General features: G+C 38.2%; 2 protein-coding genes across 2 annotated transcripts in view; both read left to right on the forward strand.

Moving 5' to 3' along the window:
- MCF2L2 (MCF.2 cell line derived transforming sequence-like 2) overlaps positions 1–23,958 on the forward strand; it is a 302,889-nt gene that overhangs the window by 63,996 nt on the left and 214,935 nt on the right. Inside the window, exons 4-6 of the mRNA XM_006869837.1 lie at positions 5,122–5,212; positions 8,637–8,756; positions 15,290–15,406. Coding sequence (XP_006869899.1) covers positions 5,122–5,212; positions 8,637–8,756; positions 15,290–15,406 — 328 coding nt within the window. The remainder of the gene's footprint in view (positions 1–5,121; positions 5,213–8,636; positions 8,757–15,289; positions 15,407–23,958) is intronic.
- Positions 16,611–16,742, forward strand: LOC102831137 (thymosin beta-4-like). Its single transcript, XM_006869813.1, has one exon. It carries the CDS (start codon positions 16,611–16,613, stop codon positions 16,740–16,742), a length of 132 nt encoding a protein of 43 aa, XP_006869875.1.

The following is a 23,958-nucleotide window of genomic DNA, read 5'->3' on the forward strand; positions in this document are numbered from 1 at the left end:
TGGAATTTTTGTAGTTCTCTTTGTTGATTTGTATAGTTCTTAGAGGATGTGTAAAGAGACTCAGATTTAACTCAGCTACCCAGAGATCTTTCTATTTATCACTTTTTATGAACTTTTCATTTCAGACCACTAATTTTATCATCCATCAGTTGGCTTTCAGTTTGTCATACTGTGGTGTTTGTATGTTGCTGTGGTTGTGGAAGCTATGCCAACAGTATTTTAAATGCCAGCAGGGTCACCTATGGTGGGCAGGTATCAGCGGAGCTTCCAGACTAAGACAAATTAGAAAGAAAGAGAGACAGACTTCTTCTGAATGGTTAGCCACTGAGAACCTTATGAATAACATCAGAACATTGTCTGATATAGTGCCAGAAGATAAGGCCTTAAATTGGAAGACACTCAAAATGCAAGTGGAGAAGAGCTGTCTCCTAAAAGTAGTGTTGACTTTAATGATGCAAATGAAACAAAACTATCGACCTTCATTTGCTGATGTGGCACAATGCAAAATGGGAAGAAACAACTGCAAATATCCACTAATAGAATGTGGAATGTACAAAGCATGAATCTAAGAAAATTATAAGTTGTCAACATGAAATGGAATGCCTAAAGATTAATATCATGGGCATTAGTGAACTGAAATGAACAGGCCATTTTGAATCAGACAATCTTATGGTTTACTATGTGGAGAACAACAAGGTGAAAAGAAACGACATAGTACTCATTATCAAAATGAACATTTCAAAATACATCTTGAAGTACAGTGCTGTCTGTGATAGGGTAATATCCATAAACCTACAAAGAAGATGAAGGAGTCCTGGTAGCCTAGTGGGTTATGTGTTGAGCTACTAACCACAAGGTCAGCTATTCAAATCCACAAGGGTGAGTAAAAAATTAGCCGCACTCCAGTTATATAACATTGAGCATGCACGTGAAATGATTCTGTCGACTAGACAAGTGACAGAAGATTATGTAGCAAGTCATTTGCAGATCAGCCATAGCTCTGCCTATGAAATAATCTATACCAGACTTGGGTTTCAAAAAGTTTGTGCAAGATGGGTATCAGAACAGCTCACAGAAGAGCATAAACAGTAGTATTTGGATCTCTGCAAACAAGATTTGGACTGATCCTTGAAGGAAGGTAAAAGTTTCTTTAGAAAGATCATTACTGATAATGAGACATGGATTCATCACTACAATCCTGAGAAACAATGGCAGAGTATGGAATAGAAATAACCTCAATTGCTGACCAAGAAAAAGTTAGAAAGTCAATCATCAGCTAGAAAATTGATGCTTATGAGTTTTCTGGGACCCTCAAGGGCCAAGTTTGGAATATTATCAGGAAAAAAGTTTAACAATCAACAAACAGTGCTTATTACAGTGCGATGCTCACTGAAGAGCTGAAGCCTAAACTCTGGATTAAATGCAGAGGACTGCTATCCAAGGGTGTTGTGCTCCTGCATGAAATGCACATCCATACACCTCTGCCTACACTGTTGACACTCTGCAAAAACTTCATTTTGAAATGTTAAAACATTCTCCTTATTGTCCTGATCTTGCTCCATCGGACTGTCACCTATTTGGTCCCTTGAGAGTAGCCCTTCAAGGATGAAAATTCACCTCTGATCAAGTGAAGACAATGGTTTATTTGTAGCTCACAGGGCAGCATAATTTTTTTTTAATAAGGTAATATGAAAGTTTGTTGACAAATGGGCAAACTGTATTGAAAAGCAAGGAGATTATGTAAAAAAAAAAAAAGTGGTGCATTGTCTTTTCTAAAAGTTGATTAAATTCTACAGCTGGAGTGTGGGTAATTTTTGACTGGACCTTGTACCAATCATTCCATGGGATAAAGGGGAGATTTTGTGCTCCTGTAAAGATTTACAGCCTCAGAAGCCCTCTGTAGTGTTGCTATGAGTGGGAACCAATTCCCAGACATACCATCACCACCACTGCCACAAAGAAGATGAGTTAATACCACTATTATTCAAATTTATGCACCAACCAATAAAGCCAGTGATGATGAAATTGAAGAATTCTATCCATTGTTTTCAGCCTGAAATTGACCAAACTTGCAATCAAGATCCATCGATAATTACTGGTAATTGGAAAGCAAAAGTTGGGCACAAAGAGGCAGGCCTTGGTGATAGAAATGATGCTGGAGATTGAATGATAGAATTGCTTAAGACCAATGACTTCTTCACTGCAAATACCTTTTAAAAATAACATAGAAGGTTATTACATGTGGACTTCACCAGATGGAATACACAGGAATCAAGTTCACCACATCTATGGTGTGGCACAGTAGGATCAGCACTGGACTGCAAATCACAAGGTTGGCAGTTCAAACCCACTAGCTACTCCTCAGAAACCCTATACAGAATTGCTATGAGTTGGAACTGACTTGACAACACATAACAGCAGCTACAACATCCTGAGACAAAATGATGGTAAAGCTCAATATCATCAGCCAAAGGCCAGGGACAGACTGTGGAACAGACCATCAATTGTTCCTATGCAAGTTCAAGCTGAAACTGAAGAAAATTAAAACAAGTCCACAAGATCCAAAATAAGTCCTTGAGTATATCACATCTGAATTTAGAGACCATTCCAAGAACAGATTTGATGCATTAGACACTAATGACTGAAGACCAGAAGAGTTGTGGGATAACATTAAGAACATAATACAGGACGAAAGCAAGAGATCATTAAAAAGTCAGGAAAAAAGTAAAAGACCAAAATGGATGTTAGAATAGACTCTGGATCTTGTTCTTGAGTGTAGGGATACCAAAGCAACAGAAGAAATGATGAAGTAAAAGAGCTCAACAGAAAATTTCAACAGGCAGCTCAATAATGCTAAATCAAGTATTGTAATGAAATGTGCAAAGACCTGGAGTTAGAAAACCAAAAAGGAAGAAAAGGCTCAGCATTTCTCAAGCTGAGGAACTGAGGAAAAAATTCAAGCCTTGGGTTTCAATACTGAAGGATTCTATGGAAAAATTATTAAAGGATGAAGAAAGCATCAAAAACAGATGGAAGGAACAGAAATGATCGATGTTTAATCATTTCAAGAGGTAGCATATGATAAAGAATTGATGGCATTGAAGGAATAAGTCAAAGCTGCACTGAAGGCTCTGGCAACAAAACAAGGCTTCTGGAATGACTGCAATACAAACTGAATTATTTCAACAAAGTAATGCAGTGCCAGAGCTGCTAAATTGCCTATACTAAGAAATTTGGAAGAGAGCTGTTCATGAGTCTTCCTCTAATTCCATCACTTTGTTTCCAACTTTTGCATTTCAATCAACGGCAATTATCAATGCATCTTGATTGCATGGTAGATCAATGTTGGTTGTTGAGTGCCGTCAAGTTGGTTCCAACTTACAGTGACTCTGTATAGGGTTTCTGAGGAGCATCTGGTAGGAACCTTCAGTTCCATTGTCACTGGCTTTAGTAGTTGGTGTGTAAATTTGAGTAATAGTGGTATTAACTGGTCTTCCTTGTAGTCCTATGGATATTATCCTATCACAGACAGCACTTTACTTCAGGATAGATCTTGAAATATTCTTTTTGACCATGAATGCTATGTTATTCCACTTCAATTAGTCATATCCGGCTTAGCAAACCGTATGTTTGTCTGATTCAAAATGGCCAATACCAATCCATTTCAGCTCACTAATGTTTAGGGTATCGATCTTTATGCGTTCCATTTTATTTTTGACAATCTCTAATTTCCTAGATTCGTACTTTGTACATTTCATGTTCTGATTATTCATGAATGTTTGCAGCTGTTTCTCCTCATTTTGAGTTGTGCCCCATCAGCAAATGAAGGTCCCAAAAGCTTTACTCCATTCACATCATTATGGTCAACTCTACTTTGAGGAGGTACCAGTCATATTTTGAATGTCTTCCAACCTGAGGGGCTCATCTTCCGGCACTATATCAGACAATATTCTGGTGCTATTCATAATGTCTTCATCTTCCGGCACAATATCTGACAATGTTCTTCTGCTCTTCACAAAGTTTTCAGTGGCTAAACATTCAGAAGTAGTCTGCTTTCTTTCTTCTTAGTCTATCTCAGTCTGGAAGATCTGCTAAAACCTGTCCACCATGGATGACCCTGCTGGTTTTTCTAATACCCATGGCGTAACTTCCAGTATCATAGCAACTTGTAAGCCAGCACTGATAGATGAGTAATGGAGACTTGACTTCTAGAGAAGGAAGTTATTGTTATGGTTAGATGCTATCAAGTCAATTCTGACTCATTATGTAGTAACTCTTGGCACAACAGAACAGAACTCTTCCCTATTTTGCACTATCTTCACAATTGTTCTGTTTGAGCCCATTGTTGCAGCCACTGTGTGAATCCATTTTGTTGAGGTCTGCCTCTTTTTCACTTACTTTACCCTCTACTTTACCCAGCATGATGTTCTTCACTAGGGACATGTCCCTCCTGATAACATGTCCAAAGTATGTGAGATGATGTCTTGCCATCCTTGCTTCTAAGGAGCATTCTGACTGTACTTTTTCAAAGACATATTTGTTTGTTCTTCAGGCAGTTCAGTTTATTATTTTTTGCCAATACCATTATTCAAATGCATTAATTCTTCTCTAGACATCCTTGTTAATTGTCTGGCTTCCACATGCATATGAAGTGATTGAAAATACTGTGACTTGGTTCAGTCACACCCTAGTCTTTAAAGTGTGATCTTGGTTTTTAACACTTTAATGGTGCTTTGTAACAGATTTGCCCAATGCAGTATGATGTTTGATTTCTTGACTGCTGCTTCCATGGTGTTGATTCCATAGGATTTCAGCTTTGGAACTAGAAAGACGACAGAGTTCACCCTTGAGGTCTTTTTGTCTACATTTGGGATAGATCATGCTCTGCTGACATGTTTATCTTTTTTCATGCATGAGTACCTGCGCTCCTTCAGGCTCAAAGTATGAGGAAGCTGGTTCCTTTGTCAGGGAACTCAGACCAGTTATTCCCTTCTGCTGTAAACGGTGTTTACACAGTGAGCCCAGAGTGCTCTGGAGGCTGTAGAATGCATTCTGCTGGGAGAACCATACAGAACCCATGTGTCTTCTCTAATCTCTGACACTAGCCACTCTTTTTTACAGTGTGGAGGCCGCCAACATTGGATTCATCATCGTTATTGACAGACGAAGGGACAAATGGAGCTCCATAAAGGCATCCTTGACACGAATAGCTGTAAATATGTATTTTGTGTATTATTATAAAAATATATTATTATAAAAGTCATTTAAATTGTTTATTCAACTATTTCATATCAGATTCCTGGGGAAATAGGTGCACAAAGCAAAAACAGTTGTTTTATGCTCAATTTTGGGAAGGTCTTTTTAATAGATGCTGTTGCTATCCTACCCACATGCCCTTTACCACAGGAAGATCACCTGCAAACCATTCCTGAGCATGTCAAAGGCTTCCTGAGTCTCTCTACCCTGTTGATGTCTCTGATCACTAAAAAAGGGCAGGCAGGGAAGTCAATGCCCCAGGAGTGACCCACAATCATTGAGTTATGGAAGTAGTGGATAAATACCCCAGCTTCCATGTCCCTCCATGGGACAACTCTGAAGCACATTCCACACAATATCTCAGAGAGTCTTTGCCCCTCTTGCCAGCAACAATAACCCCTATATTGATGTATTAACTCTTCAGCAATGCTGTCTCATTCTGATTTCTAGGCTCACCCCACAAATAAACTACCTGTACCTAAATTCTTGTCTTAGAGTTTGCTTTGGGGGTAACTGAATTTTAAATAGTCTTCCTTTCAGTTGTCAACTTATTTTCTCACTTGTTAGTAAGATAGTGACAAATTCAGATTAAATGATATTCAAGGAGCCTGATTTAAGGTGTGCCTGCTTTTAGCATTTAAAATGTGCAACCTCAGATGTTTTTCTTTTCCATCTCATTAGTCTCCTTTGGTCCCTGACAGCTGCCTTTCAGCAGTCAGATGCATCATTCTGCTGTAGAGGTCTCAGACTTGTGAACTCAGTCACATGACAGGCAGAGATCTCTCAGCTAGTCCCACCTGATGGAACCATTGGTGCTGACTGAAAAGCATGGAGTGGGGAATGTATGTACAGGGGTTAGGATAGGAGAGGAACATTTGAAGTCTCATTCACACCCACTTAGAGAAGCTGTCATGCATACAGGCATGCACACACAATTTCTCTGAGATAACTTTAGAGCCTCATTCTGATACAGGAATAGTGTCAGAACTCATTTATCTTGTGGTGATATAGCAACATACAAGCTTTTTCTCTTCCGGATCTTGCATTTGAAAGGTGGAAAGAGGGTGGACACCTTTTCCCTTAGGTCTGGATGATTTTATTCCTTTCATTTAGTTGTGGTTAAAATATTTGTCTGTGGCTAAAATATTTGTCTTTGGAATAGCTTATGACTATTCCAGAGGTCTGGACCCTAGGGAGTTCTGGTTTTCTAGAGTCCATAATAATACCAGAATTGCCTAATGTCAAAGTCTAATTTGTCCCAGAATTATATTGGTGCCTTTGTGGATAAAAGATGTTGTAGTACAGGGATCCTCAAATATGACTGTCTGTCAGAAATCCCCATCCTTCAGGTTGTTGTTGTTGTTGTTAGGTGCCATTGAGTTGGTACCGACCCATAGCGAGTGACTTTATGTACAGCAGAACGTAACACTGCCCGATCCTGGGCCAACCTCACTACTGTTGCCACTCTTGAATCCATCGATGCTGTCACTTGCCCAATCCATCACATTGGGGGTCTTCCTCTTTTTCTCTGACCCTACACCTTACCAAACATGATATCTTTCTCCAGCGACTGCTCCCTCCTGACAATATGTCCAAAGTATGAGAGACGAAGTTTGGCCATCTTGGCCTTTAAGGAGCACTCTGCTGCACTTCTTCCAAAATGGATTTACTGGTTCTTTTGGCAGCCCATGGCACTTTCAATATTCTCTTCCAACACCAGAACTCAAAGGCATCAATTCTTCTACGGTCTTCCTTATTCACTGTTCAGCTTTGGCATACATATGAGGTTATTGAAAATACCATGGCTTGGGTCAGGTGCACCTTAGTCCTCAAGCTGACATCTTTACTCTTCAACATTTTTAAAAGGTCTTGTGCAGCAGATTTGCCTAATGCAATACGTCGTTTGATCTCTTGAGTGCTGCTTCCGTGAGTATTGATAGTTGATCCAAGAAGAATGAAGTCCTTGACAACTTCAATCTTTTCTCTGTTGATAAGAATGGTGTTATTGGTCCATTGGTGAAGATTTTTGTTTTCTTTACATTGAGATGTAATCCATACCAAAGGCTGAGCTCTTTGATCTTTATCAATAAATGTTTTAAGTCCTCTTCACTTTGAGCAAGCAAGGTTGTATCATTTGCATATCGCAGTTTTGTTAATGAGTCTTCCTCCAACCCTGGTGCCACGTTTTTCTTCATAGAACCCAGCTTCTCGTATTATTTGCTCAGCATACAGGTTGAATAAGTATGGTGAAAAAATACAACCCTGTTGCACACCTCTCTTAATTTTAAAACATTCAGTGTTTCCATGTTCTGGTCGAACAACTACTTCTTGGTCCAGGTACAGATTCCTCATAAGCACAATTATGTCTTCCGGAATACTCATACTTGGCAATGTTGTCCATAGTTTGTCATAATCCACACAATCAGAAGTCTTTGTGTAGTCAATAAAGCACAGGTAAACATCTTCTGATATTCTCTGCTTTCAGTCAAGATCCATTGGACATTAGCAATGATATCCCTTGTTCCATGGTCCCTTCTGAATCCTGCTTGAACCTCTGGAAGTTCTCTGTCAGTGTATGATTGTAACTGTTTCTCTGTTACCTTTAGCAAAACTTTACTCACATGGGATATCAAAGAGATTGTCTGATGATTTCCGTATTCTGTTGGGTCACCTTTCTTTGGAATGGGCACAAATATGGATCTCTTCCAATCAGTTGGCCAGATAGTTGTCTTCCAAATTTCTTGGCAGAGATGAGTGAGTGCCTCCTGTGCTGCATCACTTTCTTGAAAATGACTATCCTTCAGGTAGGGACTGTTTATTGAAAATACAGCTATCCAGACTTCATTCCCATCCTAATGAATCAGAATACATTGTAGGTCTGAGACTACTTGTAGTAAAAATATGGACAAGCAGTAATAAGGAATGGGTTGAAGGAATTGTACACCCAACAAAAAGAATATTTCCAAAGAATTTTACTAGCATGAGTAAAAGTTCATTAATATGATATTAAGTGAAAAGAAAAGTTAAAAAAAAAATATTTCTTTGGTATAGTGTCATTATAAAATAACCTAGAAGTAAATAAATAGAAATATTAAAATGGGGTTCCTTTTTCAAATGCATGCTTTACTAATTTCCCAAGTTTTCTTTAAAGAGTATAAATTATTTTTGAAATCAGGAAAAGAGCAATATTTCCCATTTACTAGGTTGGTTTGGTTTGATTTTTAAGGAGGACTTTGGATTACCTGACCTCTGAGGTATTGTCCAGCTCTGACACTTTGAATTTACCATGTGTGATCTTGAGCAAGAAGAGACCAAAGTAGATGTTGGCAATGGATGTGACATTTGCTCTTTCCCCCTGACACTTTTCGTGATCCTTCCAGGTAGCATTTCCAGGGAACTTGCAGCTTATATTCATCCTTCGTCCATCTCGCTTTATCCAGAGGGCCTTCACTGACATCGGTATTAAATACTATCGAGATGAATTTAAAATGAAAGTGCCGGTAAGCATGAACTTTCATCTTGTCTGCATTAAGTTTGATTCCTGTCTCCTTATTCTCTCTTCTTACTCCCTTCTCCTCTCTCCACCTGTCCTCCTCTGTCTACCTCCCCGCTCTCTCACCTCCCTACCTTCTTTCCTTCTAGTTTTCTGTCACCTAACAAACATTTATTGAACCCTCATCTTGCATGTAGCAGTATGCTAACTGCAGTAGGTAATACATGGTCCTGTTATAAAATGTGTCTGCCTAGAACCTAGCCGAGTTCTTGATTAGCACATGTTGTTGTTGTTGTTATTAAATGCCGTCAAGTCGATTCTGACCCATAGCTACCCTGTATAGGGTTTCTGAGGAGCAGCTGGTGTGCTTGAACCATCAACCTTGCAGTTCAGATGGCTTTGCAGTCTGATGCATTAACCCCATCGCCACACCAGGACTCCTGACACACACACACACACTATACTTTATTTTTATTATGAAAAATATAAAGCAATTCAATTCTCAAAACATATATAAAGTAAAGGGAATGGTAGTATAAATTCCACGAATCTACCTCCCAGTTTCAACCGGTTCCTACCCCAAATCAGTCTTGTTTCACCCCATCCTCAATCATCAACTCTTAAAAGTATACTGAAGCACATTAGAGGCATCAAGTAATTTCAGTTGAATATTTCTTAGGAGTCCTGATGTGACACAATTCCAGTTGAAGTATTTATATTGCTACCTATTAATTCATATTTAATAGTAATTACTCTTAAGAATAATTATTTTATTTATTAATAATCACTGCCAATACATAATATATTAATATTTCACTGATGATTTATTAATAATGAGCCATTTTAATTTTTCTTGCTTAATAAAGAATGATTGTTATTTATTAATAATCAATAATTAATTCCATGATATTATAAAATATAGTTAGATTTCAAATTTTACCCAAATGCTTAATAGAGTTTTTAATAGTTTGTTTTAACTAACTTGCAAATAAGCCTTCATAGATTATAATTGTTTTAAATATTTAAAATTACTTGAGTGTTTTAAGTAAAATATGAACCATGAGTTTCATATTCAGGTATCCTCACTTGAGTAACAATTAATATTTGGGAAGAAATAACTTACAAGAAGATAATGAGTTAATCACAATCCTCATAAATTAGCTTTTCCTCCCCATCAGAGATAAAGGCTGGTCAATTGTCCCTTGCTACTCAAAAAAGTTTGGAGTTTGAGCTGAGCATTTGACCACATATGATGCATATTTCCCTAGCTATGTATAACCCCATGACATGATGATAAGTATATGGATGCATATTATTTATGCCCTGCCTTTCATGTGGTGCATCTACTTCAAGGACGGAAGGAGCATTTAATCTATCTTGACAGAGCTGCTTCTTTTCCTCTGGTGTTATGTTGATTTCCTATTCACCGTACTTTTCATCTTAAACATAAAATAAACTTTAAAAAAAATTCTTGGTCACTCAAACTTTGGGCAGTCTTAATAGGGTATTCATTTATGCAAGAAACTTACCTTTGTTATATACGTTGAATTGTGTCCTCCAAAAAGAGATGCTTTAAGGCCTACCTGTGAATGAGACCTTGTTTAGAAATAGGGAATTTGAAGAGGTTATCAGTTATGTTGACATCAGACAATGCTGCAGTAGTGTGGTTTCTTATATAATATGACTGTTGTCCTTATAAAAAAGGAGTTGAGAGACAGAGGGAAGGTAGATGTATGAAGACAGGCCAAGATGAAGTGATTCTGAAAGCTGTATACCAAACCAAGGAATGCCTGAGGCTACCAAAAGCAGGGAAAGAGAAGAAAGGCTCTTCCCCAAGGGATTGAGAGAGAACATGACCTTGTTGACATCCTGCATTCGGACTGCTAGCCACCAGAATTATGAAAGAATCGATTTCTGTCCTTTTAAGTCACCCAAGTTGTGATAATTTGTTATGGTAGCCCCAGAAAATAGATACAATCCTATTGGCTATCATTTCAAATTACAGAGAGGATTACATGCTCTTTGTAGCTCTGATGCCCCACAGTAGTTAAAGTTTGAGATTACCAAACTACATATAACCAAACTAAAGCATTTTTGCCTTTAAAATGCAAGTTCAGGCTGTTATATTATTTTACTAACTTTTAAACAACACATGGTTATAATATTAGCGCAAACAGTTAAGCATTTCAACTAGTAGCCAAAAGATTTGCAGTTTGAACCCAACTAGAGGCTTCTCAAATGATAGAGTTGGTAAGCTGTTTCTGAAAGGTCACAGTTTAGAAAGTCTTGTGGAGTAGTTCTTCTCTGCACTCGTGGGGTCACTGGGAGTCAGAATTGACTCTACAGTAATCAACAAGCAGCAATCTCTTTTATTATAACTCCCCATTCCCATATCTAGCTAGATAATAATTGTGTTTTCAAAGCATATGGACAGAAGAAGTTAATTTTGTACAGGTCCTACCTGAATTTAGAGATTATCTCAAAAACAGATTAGATGAATTACATACTAATGACTGAAGCCCAGAAGAGTTTTAGATTATAACAAGAACGTCATACAGGAAAAAAGAAAAAAAAGTCATTAAGAAAGCAAGCAAGAAAGAAAAAAACAAAATGGTTGTCAGAAGAGATTCTGAAACTTGCTCTCCAGCATAGAGATGCTAAAGCAAATAGAAGAAATGAGGCGGTAAAAGAACTGGACAGAAAATTTCAAAGGGCAGCTCGAGAAGTCAGAATCAAATATTATAATGAAATATGCAAAGACCTGGAGTTAAAAAACCAAAAGGGAAAAACATGTTCAGCATTTCTCAAGCCTAAAGAATTGAGGAAAAAATTCAGGCCTCAACTGGCAATCCTTAAGAATTCTTTGGGTAAAATACTGAATGATGTATAAAGCACCAAAAGAAGACAGAAGGAATATGCAGATTTTCTGTTACACAAAGAAATGATCGATGTTCAACCATTTCAAGTGGTAGCACATGATCAACTGTCAATAATACTGAAGGAAGAACTCCAATCTACACTAGAGGCATTGGCAAAGAACTAGGCTCTGGGAATTGATAGAATACAAATTGAAATCTTCCAAAAACAGAGGCAACACCGGAGGTACTCACTCACCTATGCCAAGAAATTTGGAAGACAGCTTTCTGGCCAACTGATTGGAAGTGATTCATATTTGTACCTATTCCAAAGAGAGGTGACCCAACGGAATGAAGAAATCATTGAACAATGTCATTACTATTGCATGCAAGTAAAATTTTGCTGAAGATAATTTTTAAATGGCTGCAACAGTATGTTGACAGGGAGCTGCCAGAGGTTCAGGCTGAATTCAGAGGGGAACATGGAACAAGGGATATCAGTGCTAATGTTAAATGGCCCTTGACTGAAAGCAGAGAATACTAGAAAGATGTTTACCTGTGCTTTATTGACTATGCATAGGCTTCTGATTGTGTGGATCATGACAGGCTATGGACAACATCATGGAAAATGAGTGTTCCAGAACACTTAATTGTACTCATGAGGAACCTGTACGTAGTTGTTCAAATAGAACAAGGGAACATTGAATGGTTTAAAACTATGAAAGGTGTGTGCCAGGGTTGTATTCTTTTACCATACATATTCAGTCCTTATGCTAAGCAAATAATCCTCGATGATACAACCTTGCTTGCTGAAAGTGAAGAGGACTTAAAATACTTATTAATGAAGACCAAAGATCGCAGACTCCAGTATGGATTGCACCTCAATGTAAAGAAAACAAATATCCTCACCACTGGACTGATAAATAACATCAAGATAAATGGAGTAAAGACTTCATTTTGCTTGTATTAACCATCAACACTCATGGAAGCAGCAGTCAAGAAATCAAAGGACGTAAAGCATCAGGCAAATCTGCACAAGACCTCTTTTGAAAGATCAACAGCAAAGATGTCAGTTTGAGGATTAAGGCGGTACCTGACTTAAATCATGGTATCTTCAATAGTCTCATATGCATGTGAAAGTTGGGTAGTGAATAAGGAAGACTATAGAAGAATGGATGCATTTGAGTTATGGTGTTGGAGGAGAATATAGAAAGTACCATGGATTGCCAGAAGAAGAAACAATTCTGTATTAGAAAAGCACACCCAGAATGCTCCTTAGAAGCCAGGATGGCCAGACTTCATCTTTTATTCTTCAGACATGTTGTCAGAAGGAACCAGTCCCTGAAGAAGGACATCATGCTTGGTAAAGATAAGGGTCAGTGAAAAAGAGTAAGACACCCAATGAGATGGATTGGCACAGTGGCAGCAGCAGTGGACTCAAGTGTAGCAATGATAATGAGGTTGGTGCAGGTCTGAGCAATGTTTTGGTCTGTTGTGCTTAGGTTCACTACGAGTAGGTATAGACTAAATGGCACCTAGCAACAACAAATATTTTTAAAAGACAAACCATATTAAATTGCTTCAACTGTTTTTAAAAATCGATTTCTTTTCTTTATTTTTCTCTTGGTAAACAACTTTTTCTCCTCAATCTTTCATTCAATTTCCTCTGACTTTCTATATCTACCCAAACTTCTTTTCATACCTTTCTCCTTGTTATTATGGAACAACCAACCTCTTTTATTTCAGGATAAAATCACTATCTTTTCCCTAAACAAAATGTATTCCATACAATATCTAACTTTGGTTGACTTACATTTTGTTTTTAAGACAGTGTTCTATAGAACATAAACATCTTTCACAGAAAAAATTCACTTTCACCAAGTCTTGGAAATATTTTGAGTATTAAATGTATACAAATGGGCTTCAAAAAGTTCATGGAAAATGGAATGAAAAGTTAATGGAACTTTTCCACATACTTTTTGAAGCCCCCTCATATTTATTTCTCTTTAAGACAATCAAACTAGGTTTTTTGAGGAATTAAATATACCATCTAGAGGTAGGAATTATGTTGTCACAATCCATCCTGTCTTTTACATGCTTCATAGCATTCTTTGGAGAAAGTCATTTAGAATGGTTTCTGTAAGTCCTTGTTATGTCATTCAAAAAGAAACAATTATTTGTCTTTTGTTTAGTGTACTTTTCAAATGAGTGATTTTTTGCCAGATTTACTCATTCTGTCCACGAAAAGCCTGAGTCATAAGACTAGAAAGTCTGCTTCTTCAGAGAAAGTAAATCTAATGATTGTTAGTCAAAACTTACTGAGACAAAACATGAATCTAAAGCAAGACAAAAACAAAACAAAACAAAAAGCATTCACTGGTGTATGAGGCCAGCTAAAAAATCTAACTTATATTATAACCACACAGCACAAATCTATGGGAAATCTAATTTCTTAAAATGTGTACAAGGGGTCCTCAAAAAGTTTATAGAAAATGCATACTATGAGAAAAGTATACATGGATTTCAATTTTGTTTTGTACAAAATAAACTCATACTATAAGAAGAATTGGACTCCTGGTGTGGCACTGTAGCATAAGCACTGGACTGCAGACCACAATACTCCAAATAGGCCAGCAGCTTACAGATGGATAACTCATTTTAAGAAGGGATGAGACAGTGTTGAAGATGAAACCTACAGTGTCACATCATCCACATAAATTGCAAGGAAACGATTTTTCTTGTCTGTGCCCTAATTGAAGAGTATCAAAGATTAACAGCAGAAATAATAGCTAACATCACAGACATTGCAATTAGTTCAGCTGCACAATTCTGACTGAAAAATTAAAGTTGCTCCTTGGGTTATGACAAAACTTGTGCTCAGATCAACTGCAGACAAGAACATGGAAATTTTGAACAAGTACAATCAAGATTTGGAATCATTTCTTTGAAAAAAATGTAAGAAGAGATGAATTATGGTTCTACTAGTATGATTCTGAAGACAAAGCACAATTAAAGTAATAGTTACCAAGAGGTGGAAGTGGTCCAGTGAAAGTAAAAGTGGACCAGTTAAGAGCAAAGTTCATGACAGTAGTTTTCCAGGATGCTCAGGCATTTGCTTGTTGAATTTCTGAGTCTGTGAAGGACCAAAGAACAATTTTTGTTGTTGTGTGCTGTTGAGTCAGTTTTGATTCATAGTGACCCTGTATAGGTTTCCAAGGAATGGCTGGTGGGTTTGAACCATGGACCGTGTGATCCAGTGCTTTATCCCACAGTGCCATACCAGGACTCCAAAGAACAATAACAGTTGCTTATTATTAGATTGTTTTGAGAAATTTAGCCAAAGTTACAGCAGAAAATTCCCCATAAACCTTCACTTGAAAGCCCTTCTCCACCACAACAATGCTTCTAATCATTCTTCTTATCAAGCAAGGACAAACTTACAAAAGCTTTGATGGGAAATGATTAGCCATCCACCTTACAGACCGAATATATAGCACTTTGGAATCCACCATTCAAAGAGAAGTGGGATGGCCTTTAAACTACGTCTCTGCTGGATGTAGTAACCATCTTTGAGTATAAGTACCTGATAAGGCAAAGTTGAAATACTGTTTAAAATGATAGTAGAATCCAGATCAGCTGCTACTTAATTTTTTGTGAGGAATATAATTTTTTTCCCCCTTTACAGATCATCATGCTAAATTCTGCTTCTGATCTTCATGGTTACATTGACAAAAGCCAACTCACACAGGAGCTAGGGGGGACTTTGGAATACCGCCATAAGCAGTGGATAAATCATCGAACTGTGAGTTCTAACTTGTGTTCTCTTTTCAGAGTCTCTCCTTGTTTTCCAGAGGATGGGGGATTTATGATAAACTTAAGATAAGAGTGCACTGCCCATAACTACCTAATATTTGGAATGTTGGATTTTCTAAGGCACAGGCTGGGAAAAAATATGGAGAAGTGGTTAAGATTTGAGCTTTCTCCTGCTGACTACCTTCACCTCACTGCATACCGTACTCTGGCATTGGGTACCCATGGGAGTTTTCAGAAATACCCCAGTACCTTGATAAATCTTGGCATCTTGGTGTGGCACTGTAGAATAAGCACTGGACAACTAACAGAAAGGTCAGAAGTTCAAATCTACCAGTGATTTCTCATTAGGAATTGTTTCTGTTTGACAGCACATAACTGCAACAGCAACCACAACTGGTATACCTAAGAGAAATTGATTTGTTTGATCTAGACAGACTCCAAAAACTCCCCAGATGTTCTAATGTACAGACAAGATTGAGACTAAAGAATATAAATTGAATAGTCAGATCATTTAAATATTGTCACTGTTAACTCTTCTCTGACATTGGATGTGTTACTAAAGCTCTTTGAACTTGCTACTTCCTTTGTGAACACAATGGTTCTCATCTGGGGCCCATTTGGCATATCTAAAGATATTTATCGATGCATGCAGACTTTTTTGTAGTCATAAAACAAGCCAACACATGACCGTGAACATATCCCACCTGACTTTAAAGATCATCTCAAAAATAGACTTGATGAATTAGACACTAATAGCCATAAACCAGAAGAGTTGTGGGATGACATCAAGAACATCATACAGGAGAGAAAGAAAAAAAACATAATGAATGTCAGAAGAGACTCTAAATCTTGCTTTCCAGCTTAGAGATGCTAAAGAAAATGGAAGAAATGAGGCGGTAAGAGAGCTGAACAAAAAATTTCAAAGGATAGCTCAAGAAGATAAAGTCAATATTATAATGAAATGTGCAAAGACCTGAAATTAGTAAACCAAAAGGGAAGAACATGTTCAGCATTTTTTAAGCTGAAAGAACTGAGGAAAAAAATTGAGCCTTGATTTGTAAAATACTAAAGGATTCTATGGGCAAAATATTGAATGATGCAGAAAGCATCAAAAGAAGATGGAAGGGACTCTACAGGGGCCACTGCGCTCAAGGACACTGCTCGTTCTTATCTCTCTGGATTCTACCACTACCATGTTTGACAAACCTGATAAGGCTGAGATTGAGAAATTCAATAAGTTGAAATTGAAGAAGACAGAAATGCAAGAAAAAAATCCACTGCTTTCAAAAGAAATGATCGAACAGAAGCAAGTGGGTGAATCGTAATTATGCGGTGCTGCTAATATGCACTGTACATTCCACAAGCATTGCCTTCATGTTTTCCTTCTTTTAGCTGTGTTAACTTTGTAAGTTGCAGAGAGGTTGGATCAAGTTTAAATGACTGCTTCCCCTTTTCACATCAAAGAATCGATAACTACTGACAAGGAAGGCAGCGCCTGCTGCTCCCATTGGCTTGTCTGTCTGGCAGGGAAGGAAAATAACTTGCATGTTGAAGGAAGGAGCTGGGTGGGAAGACAGTGAATAGAATACATAGAGTGAAAACAAAGCTTGTCCAAGGTGTCCTGTAAGCATAAATGCAGTTTAAACGGGGTGCTATTTTTTTGTTCAAATGATTTTAATTATTGGAATGCACAGTTTTTTAATATGCAAATAAAAATCTTAAAACCTGAAAGAAAAAAAAAGGATGGAAGGAATACACAGAGTCATTGTAACAATAAGAAATGGTCAATGTTCAACCATTCCAAGAGGTAGCATATAATGAAGAGGCAATGGTACTGAAGGAAAAAGTCCAGTGTGTACTAAAGGCAGTGGCCAAGAATGAGGCTTTGAAAATTGATGGAATATAAATTGAAACTGATGAAGCACTGGAGGAACTCACTCATTTATGCCAAGAAATTTGGCAGACAGCTATCAGGCCAACTGATTGGAAGAGATCTATATTTGTGTCCATTGTAAATAGTGGTGACCCAGTGGAATGCAGAAATCATCAGACAATATCATTAATATCACATGCAAGTAAAACTTTGCTAAAGATAATTTTTTAATGACTGAAAAAGTACATTGACAGAGAACAAATAAGGTGGCAGATCGGGTAGAAGTGCAGTGAGGAGGTCCGTCAGCAACAACACAGAATACCACACCAAGCAGGCTCAGGGGATGGTGCCAGAACTCTCTGAACCACATATAATGGATTATTTAGAAGGTTGAAAGGCTTATAGCTAGGGGAAATGGTAGCAGAAGCAAGAAATACATTGCTTCCTAATTCAAGATGCCCAGCTGCTTCCAGAGACACCATCTTGGGTGAGACCAAGTAGGGAAGGATCAGAGCAGACACGGATGCCTGACAACTGCAGAGATAAAGGTCTGGACATTCTTTTTTTTTAAATCTGTTCATTGGTCTCTCGCTGTCTGTGTACCTCCATTCTGGTGACTAGAGGAGGTGCCTGAGTGAGTGGATACCCTACCCCCACCCCTGGAGGGTTCTACTACACATTCACACAGATCTCCTTGAAATTTAAAGTAACAGTTTCCACTCAAAACCAAATGGCCAGAGCTGACCCTGAACTGTTTATCACTAGGAAAAGGCCTGAATGGGGATTGTGGAGCGGGATAGGCAGATTAAAAAGGAAATAGGCCAAAAATTAAATCCTGAGTTATGTCACAACGTGGCAACTTGAAATTTCTTAGGAAGTGAAAAGGGAAGCCCATCTCCTGATCACACCTACCCGGAGGCAATCAGAAAGCATTTAAAAAATACCAAAATAAACACACATCTAAGTATTAAGGCCACAGATAACTCCTGAATATGCCCCCAAAACAGAAACAGATGACCATATCTGCACATGTCCAGAAATGAGATAAAGTGACTGAGACAAATGAGCTGGAGGTAGACCTATACTCTGTACTGGAAGGAAGGCAGGCTTTGGAAATGCCTGAGAAGGAATTCAGAAAAATGATTATAAAATGTATCAAAACACTTTACAGTGGAGCTGAGAAAAATAAGGGAGAAGTCAGGAAAGCACTCCAGGAACAATCAAATAAGATAGATACAGCATTGGGAACAATTCAAAACCTACAGAAAGAGGTCCAAATAATTAATAATAGAATATCAGAAATGGACAATACACTGAAAGGGCAAAGGAGTAGAATTGAAGAGATAGAAGCCAAAACTAGTGAGCTAGAAGATAAATCTCTCAACACTACTAAGACAGAAGAGCAAAAACAAAAAAGGATAAAAAAAAATCTGAAGAAAGTCACCAAGGCATATAATAATCAAGCTCTCCAAAATCAAAGATAAGGACAGAATCCTGAAAGCAGCTGAGAAAAGAGAAGTGTAACATACACAGACAAGCAAATCAGATTAAGCTGGGAATCTCTCAACAGAAACCATGCAGGGAAGAAGGCAATGGGAGACATATATAAAACCCTGAAGGAAAACAACTGTCACCCAAGAATCTTCTACCCAGCAAAGCTGTCAATCAAATACGGTGGTGTAATCAAAACATTCCAGAATAAACAGAAGCTAAGGGATTTTGCCAATGCCAACCCTGCAATGAAAAACATCCTAAAGGAGGTTCTGTGGACTGAGAACCAACAAAAACAGACAACAATCAAAGAATGATGTACATGGTAGCATCATCCTGAACTCAATTGACAAATGGAAGAGTCAAGAACAGAATAAAATGATAAGAACAGAGGATCTGGGAGGTCAGTCTATGATCAAAACAATTACAATGTGAAAGAAGACAGACACAGAGGAACAGAGATCCAGGTGGTGAGAAGGTCAGGTAGATTACAGGATAAAATAGACTGTCTTAAATTGAGGGAAGCGTTAATGGAATATAAAGGTGGGGAGTTTAGTTCAGGTGTTGGGGAGAGCAATACAAGAAGGAAGAGGAGGTGGAAGAACAAGATAGATAAGGGAACACTGAGATAGGTTTGCATGGCCTGAGTGGGACAGAGGTAAATAGTGATGCATACTAAACCTTGGAACAATAAGGCTCTGGGATACAGGGATCTAGGCAAAGTTTAAGGAGGGGAAATAATACTAAAATGCTTGACTGTCTTATGAATATTGGTTTCCTTTGCCTACTATTGTAAAATAGGCACTTGAGTGGGATAGAAAGGAATGTTGGGAAACATGATTACAGAAAACTTACAAGCTCTTCTTCAGCCTATAACTGATAGGAATACCTAAAAGGGGTTTTAGAACTTGCCGAGTGAAATAGACCTCTGGCGGAGCCTTTGCAGAGTATAGGACCTTAGGTGAAATCCTGAGTCCCATCCAGAAACTTATGATGTGGGACATTTGCACTAGCAAGACCAAGCAGACCAGCCTGGAACAGCTAGAGCAACAGAAGATATATCTTCAAAGAAAGAGCATCAGGAAAAACCAAAACAAAAATGTCAACATGACTGACTACTGCAAGAATAAGCACACTGTTCTCCAGGAAGCCATGAAGGCAAGCAGTCAAGTTCCTTCAGGACAAACTCCCCTCTAAGACTGAAACTAAAAAGGAACACATGAACAGGAATGTAAGCTTGCTGGCGACCACATAGCGGAAGAGGGGGAAAAGCAGCAATGAAGAAATGGGCTAAGTTCAACCATAGTCCATTGACTCCCATTGACCTGGAGATGAGAGAGAGAATATGAAGGGTTTGTTGGTCCAAAGTGTGGTGAGACCTGGGGACACTTGAGCCCATGGACAAGGACATAGCCACAGAGGGCTAGAGCTGAGAGTGAAGCATCAAGCTGATATGAAGTGAGGGGAGATGCACAAGAACACCCAAACTTGCAGACAGTAACCATTTGACCTAACCTCAATGGTTTGATAATCAGAACTTGACTAGAGGATGATTACAGAAAAAAAAAAATTTGATAAAGGAAACAAGGGTTGTTGTTGTTGTTATATGCCGTGGTGTTGGTTCCAACTCATAGCAACCCTGTACAAGGTTTCCGAGGCTGTAAATCTTTACAGGAGAAGAAAGCCTCATCTTTCTCCCACGGAACAGCTAGTAGTTTCTAATTCCTGACCTTACAGTTTGCAGCCCGGTTCGTAACCACTACGCTACCAGAGCTCCTTATACTCATGGAGGTAGTAACTCTAAATACCAACAGCAAAGGAAGGAGTCTTCACACCAAGTATCAATGCTATCCCCTCTGTACACAGCACTGATAGGGACGGGCAACTTAGACATTGGCTACCTAAAAGGAGGGGGTGATAAAGGCACAAAGTGACTGGCTTACAAGGTTTCAAGAGGGAGTATATTTTAATAGTGTGTGTGGGGTGGGGGGCCGGTAGAAGGAGTACTCACTGAATAGTTTTCATCTTGTCTAGATGGGTCTGGTTAAAAGAGATGAGGAAAGGATTCGTATGATTCAATATTGAATAATTGTCATCATGACTAATTGTGATTGTCACAGTTGTAAAGGTAGAAGTTTTGTAACAGAAACAGGGGCATGGCTAATCTTACAATCCAGAAACAGAGGACCCCAGAACCATCAAGGAGGAAGAGCCAAGCAGAATGCAGGACCTTATCCAGAGAAGCAGCAACACCAGAGACGGAAGCAGAGATGGGGTCATGGAGAGGGGGAGTGGCTGAGGACTCTAGATTCATTGGAAGAGAGGGACGAAGAGCTGGTGGCCAGGAGGCTGAGTTGCAGAATCTGCTATTTAGAGATGTAAATTATTATTATATATGTCTGAGTGTTTTGTTTTGTTGATTTTTTTCCTTAAAAAAAAAGGAGCTAAAACGAATAGAGAGAAATACTGTTAACTGATGGTACATGGAGGGGATTATAATCATTGTAATGAAACAAGGTGTATGAATTTTTAGTGTAAAACTGATGATTTGCCCTGTAAACTTCCACTTAATTCACAATTAAAAAAAAAAAAAGTACATTGACAGAGAACTGCCAGAGATTCAAGTTGGATTCAGACTAGGATATGGGAGGGATGTTATTGCTGATGTCAGATGGATCTTGGCTAAAAGCAGAAAATATCAGAAAGCTGTTTATGTATGCTGTATTGACTATGAAAAGGGTTTTGATAGTGTGCATCATGGCATGCTATGGACAACGTTGCAGAGAATGATTATTCCAGAACACTTATTCGTGCTCATGATGAACCTGTACATAGACCAAGAGGCAGTTGTTCAAATAGAACAAGGGAACACCGAATGGTTTAAAATTAGGAAAACTGTACACCTGGGTTGTATTCTTTCATCATACTTAGTCAGTCTGTATGCTGAGTAAATAATTCAAGAAGCTGGATAACACAAAGGAAAACATGGCATCAGGATTGGAGGAAGACTTATTAACAACCTGCGATATGCAGATGATACAACCTTATTTGCTGAAAGTAAAGAGGGCTAAAAATACCTATTGATGAATATCAAAGACCACACACTGAGATATGGGTTACACCTCAATGTAAAAACCAAACCCAAACTCACATGTTGTTGTTGTTAAGTTCTGTCGAGTTGGTTCTGACTCATAACGACCCTGTATAGGATTTTCAAGGAGTAGCTGGTGAGTTTGAACCACCGACCTTGTGGTTCAAATGACTTTTCGGTCCAGTACGTATCCTACAGCACCACACCAGTACTCCATATATAAATGTGTGTGTGTTTATATATATATATATATATATATATATATATATATATACAGATATACACACACACACATATATCCATATCTATGGAGACCTGGTGTGGTGCTGGGGGTTAATATGCTGGACTGCAATATCCAGCTGCTCCTTGGAAACCTTGTACAGGGTCATTATGGGTCGGAATCGACTCAACGACACTTAGCAACAACAACATTTCTATATCTATCTATCTATCTATCTATCTATCTATCTATCTATCTATCTATCTATCTATCTATCTATCATCTATCTACCTGTCCACACAAGGGAACTTCAATAAGTCCATGGAAAAATGGAATTGAAAGATAATGGAGTTTAACATGAACATTTTTTGTGTGACACAGTGTCCTTTCTAGATGTCAGAACTTTGGAAAAGAGAAGAAAAACTCATAACTGTTAGTACTGAAAGATCCTTAGAGATCATTGACTTCGATTATATAATTTTACAGATAAGGAAATTGAGCTTTAGAGTAAAGAGATGATTTATCTAAGAGTCAGATCACCAAGTAGTGAAAGAGCCTAGCTCTTATTAGTCACCCTGTCAGGAATTGGTGCCATTCCCAAGTGAAATCAACTTGATTGTTTAATAGGTGACCTGCATAGGAAACCTCTGGCTTTCTTCTCCTTACAGGATGACTTGGAATTGTTTGTTTGAACAACAGCTTTATTGAGTTATAAATCACCTACCATACAATTCACCCATTTGACATGCATAATTAGCTACACTTTAGTCTTCACAATGATACCTTTGCTTAAACACTTTAAAAAGTAGTAGATTTGCTCATGTAGTATGTTGTTTGATTTCTTGACTGTTTCCAAGGGCTTCGATTGTGAATCCAAGTAAAATGAAATCCTTAACAATTTCAATGTTTTCTGTGTTTATCATGATGCTGTGAAGATTTTTGTTTTCATTATGTTGAAGGGTAATCCATTCACTTTGGCTACTGTGTATTCAAGAGCAAGTTTCAGGTCTCCTCTGACATCCACTTTGGTCTTTTTTTCTTCTCTCCTGTGTTTTTAATGACCTTTTGCTTTCTTCACGTATAATGTCCTTGATGTCAACCCACGGCTTCTCTGGTCTTTGGTCATTACTGTTCATTGTGTCAAATCTATTCTTTTTTTTAGAATATCAACAAAACAGCCATAACTTTTTTTGGGGGGAGTGAATTACAGAGTGGTATTCAGTTAACAGAACAATTATTTCTGAGACACTGCCTGAGACAACTGATAATGAAAAACAAAAACAAAACTACCATCCCCAAATATAATTAATTTGTGCTGTGCACCAACAAGATCCTGCTTTAAATTTCCATGCCAATTTACAACCCCTATACTGCAGTTTGAAACTACCAGCCATTCCATGGAAGAAAGAGGAGGCTTTCTGCCCCAGCAAAAATTTACAGCCTCGGAAACTCTATGCAGGGTCGCTGTGAGTCAGAACCGACTCTACGGCACACCACCACCACCACCACCACCACCACCACCATACTGTACTAGGCAAGGTTAGTGGCTATTGAAAATACCACCAGGACAGGGCTAGCTGAAGACACATTCGGTAGTGTGTTAACTATATATAAAAAAAAAACTGTACAGTTTAAAAACAAATTTTACACAGCCTTACATTGCAATATTTTTTCTTTAAAAGGAGTGAGTATATACAGGAGGTTTGAATGCTTTATAGACATGAAAAAAAACCCTGTCCTTAGAACCAACTTATTCATCATCATCATCTTCTTTGTCCTTATATTCCTTCCTCTTCATCTTCCTCCTCCTCCTCTTGCTTTTTTTTTTTTTTTTTTTTTACAGACGGCATACGAGATGAATTGCTG

This window comes from Chrysochloris asiatica, unplaced genomic scaffold, assembly GCF_000296735.1.
Source record: "Chrysochloris asiatica unplaced genomic scaffold, ChrAsi1.0 scaffold00135, whole genome shotgun sequence".
NCBI lineage: Eukaryota > Metazoa > Chordata > Mammalia > Afrosoricida > Chrysochloridae > Chrysochloris > Chrysochloris asiatica.

What these genes read in the sequence shown, in the direction of transcription:
- LOC102831137 (XM_006869813.1), top strand. Translation starts at nt 16,611, where the DNA reads ATGTTTGACAAACCTGATAAGGCTGAGATTGAGAAATTCAATAAGTTG.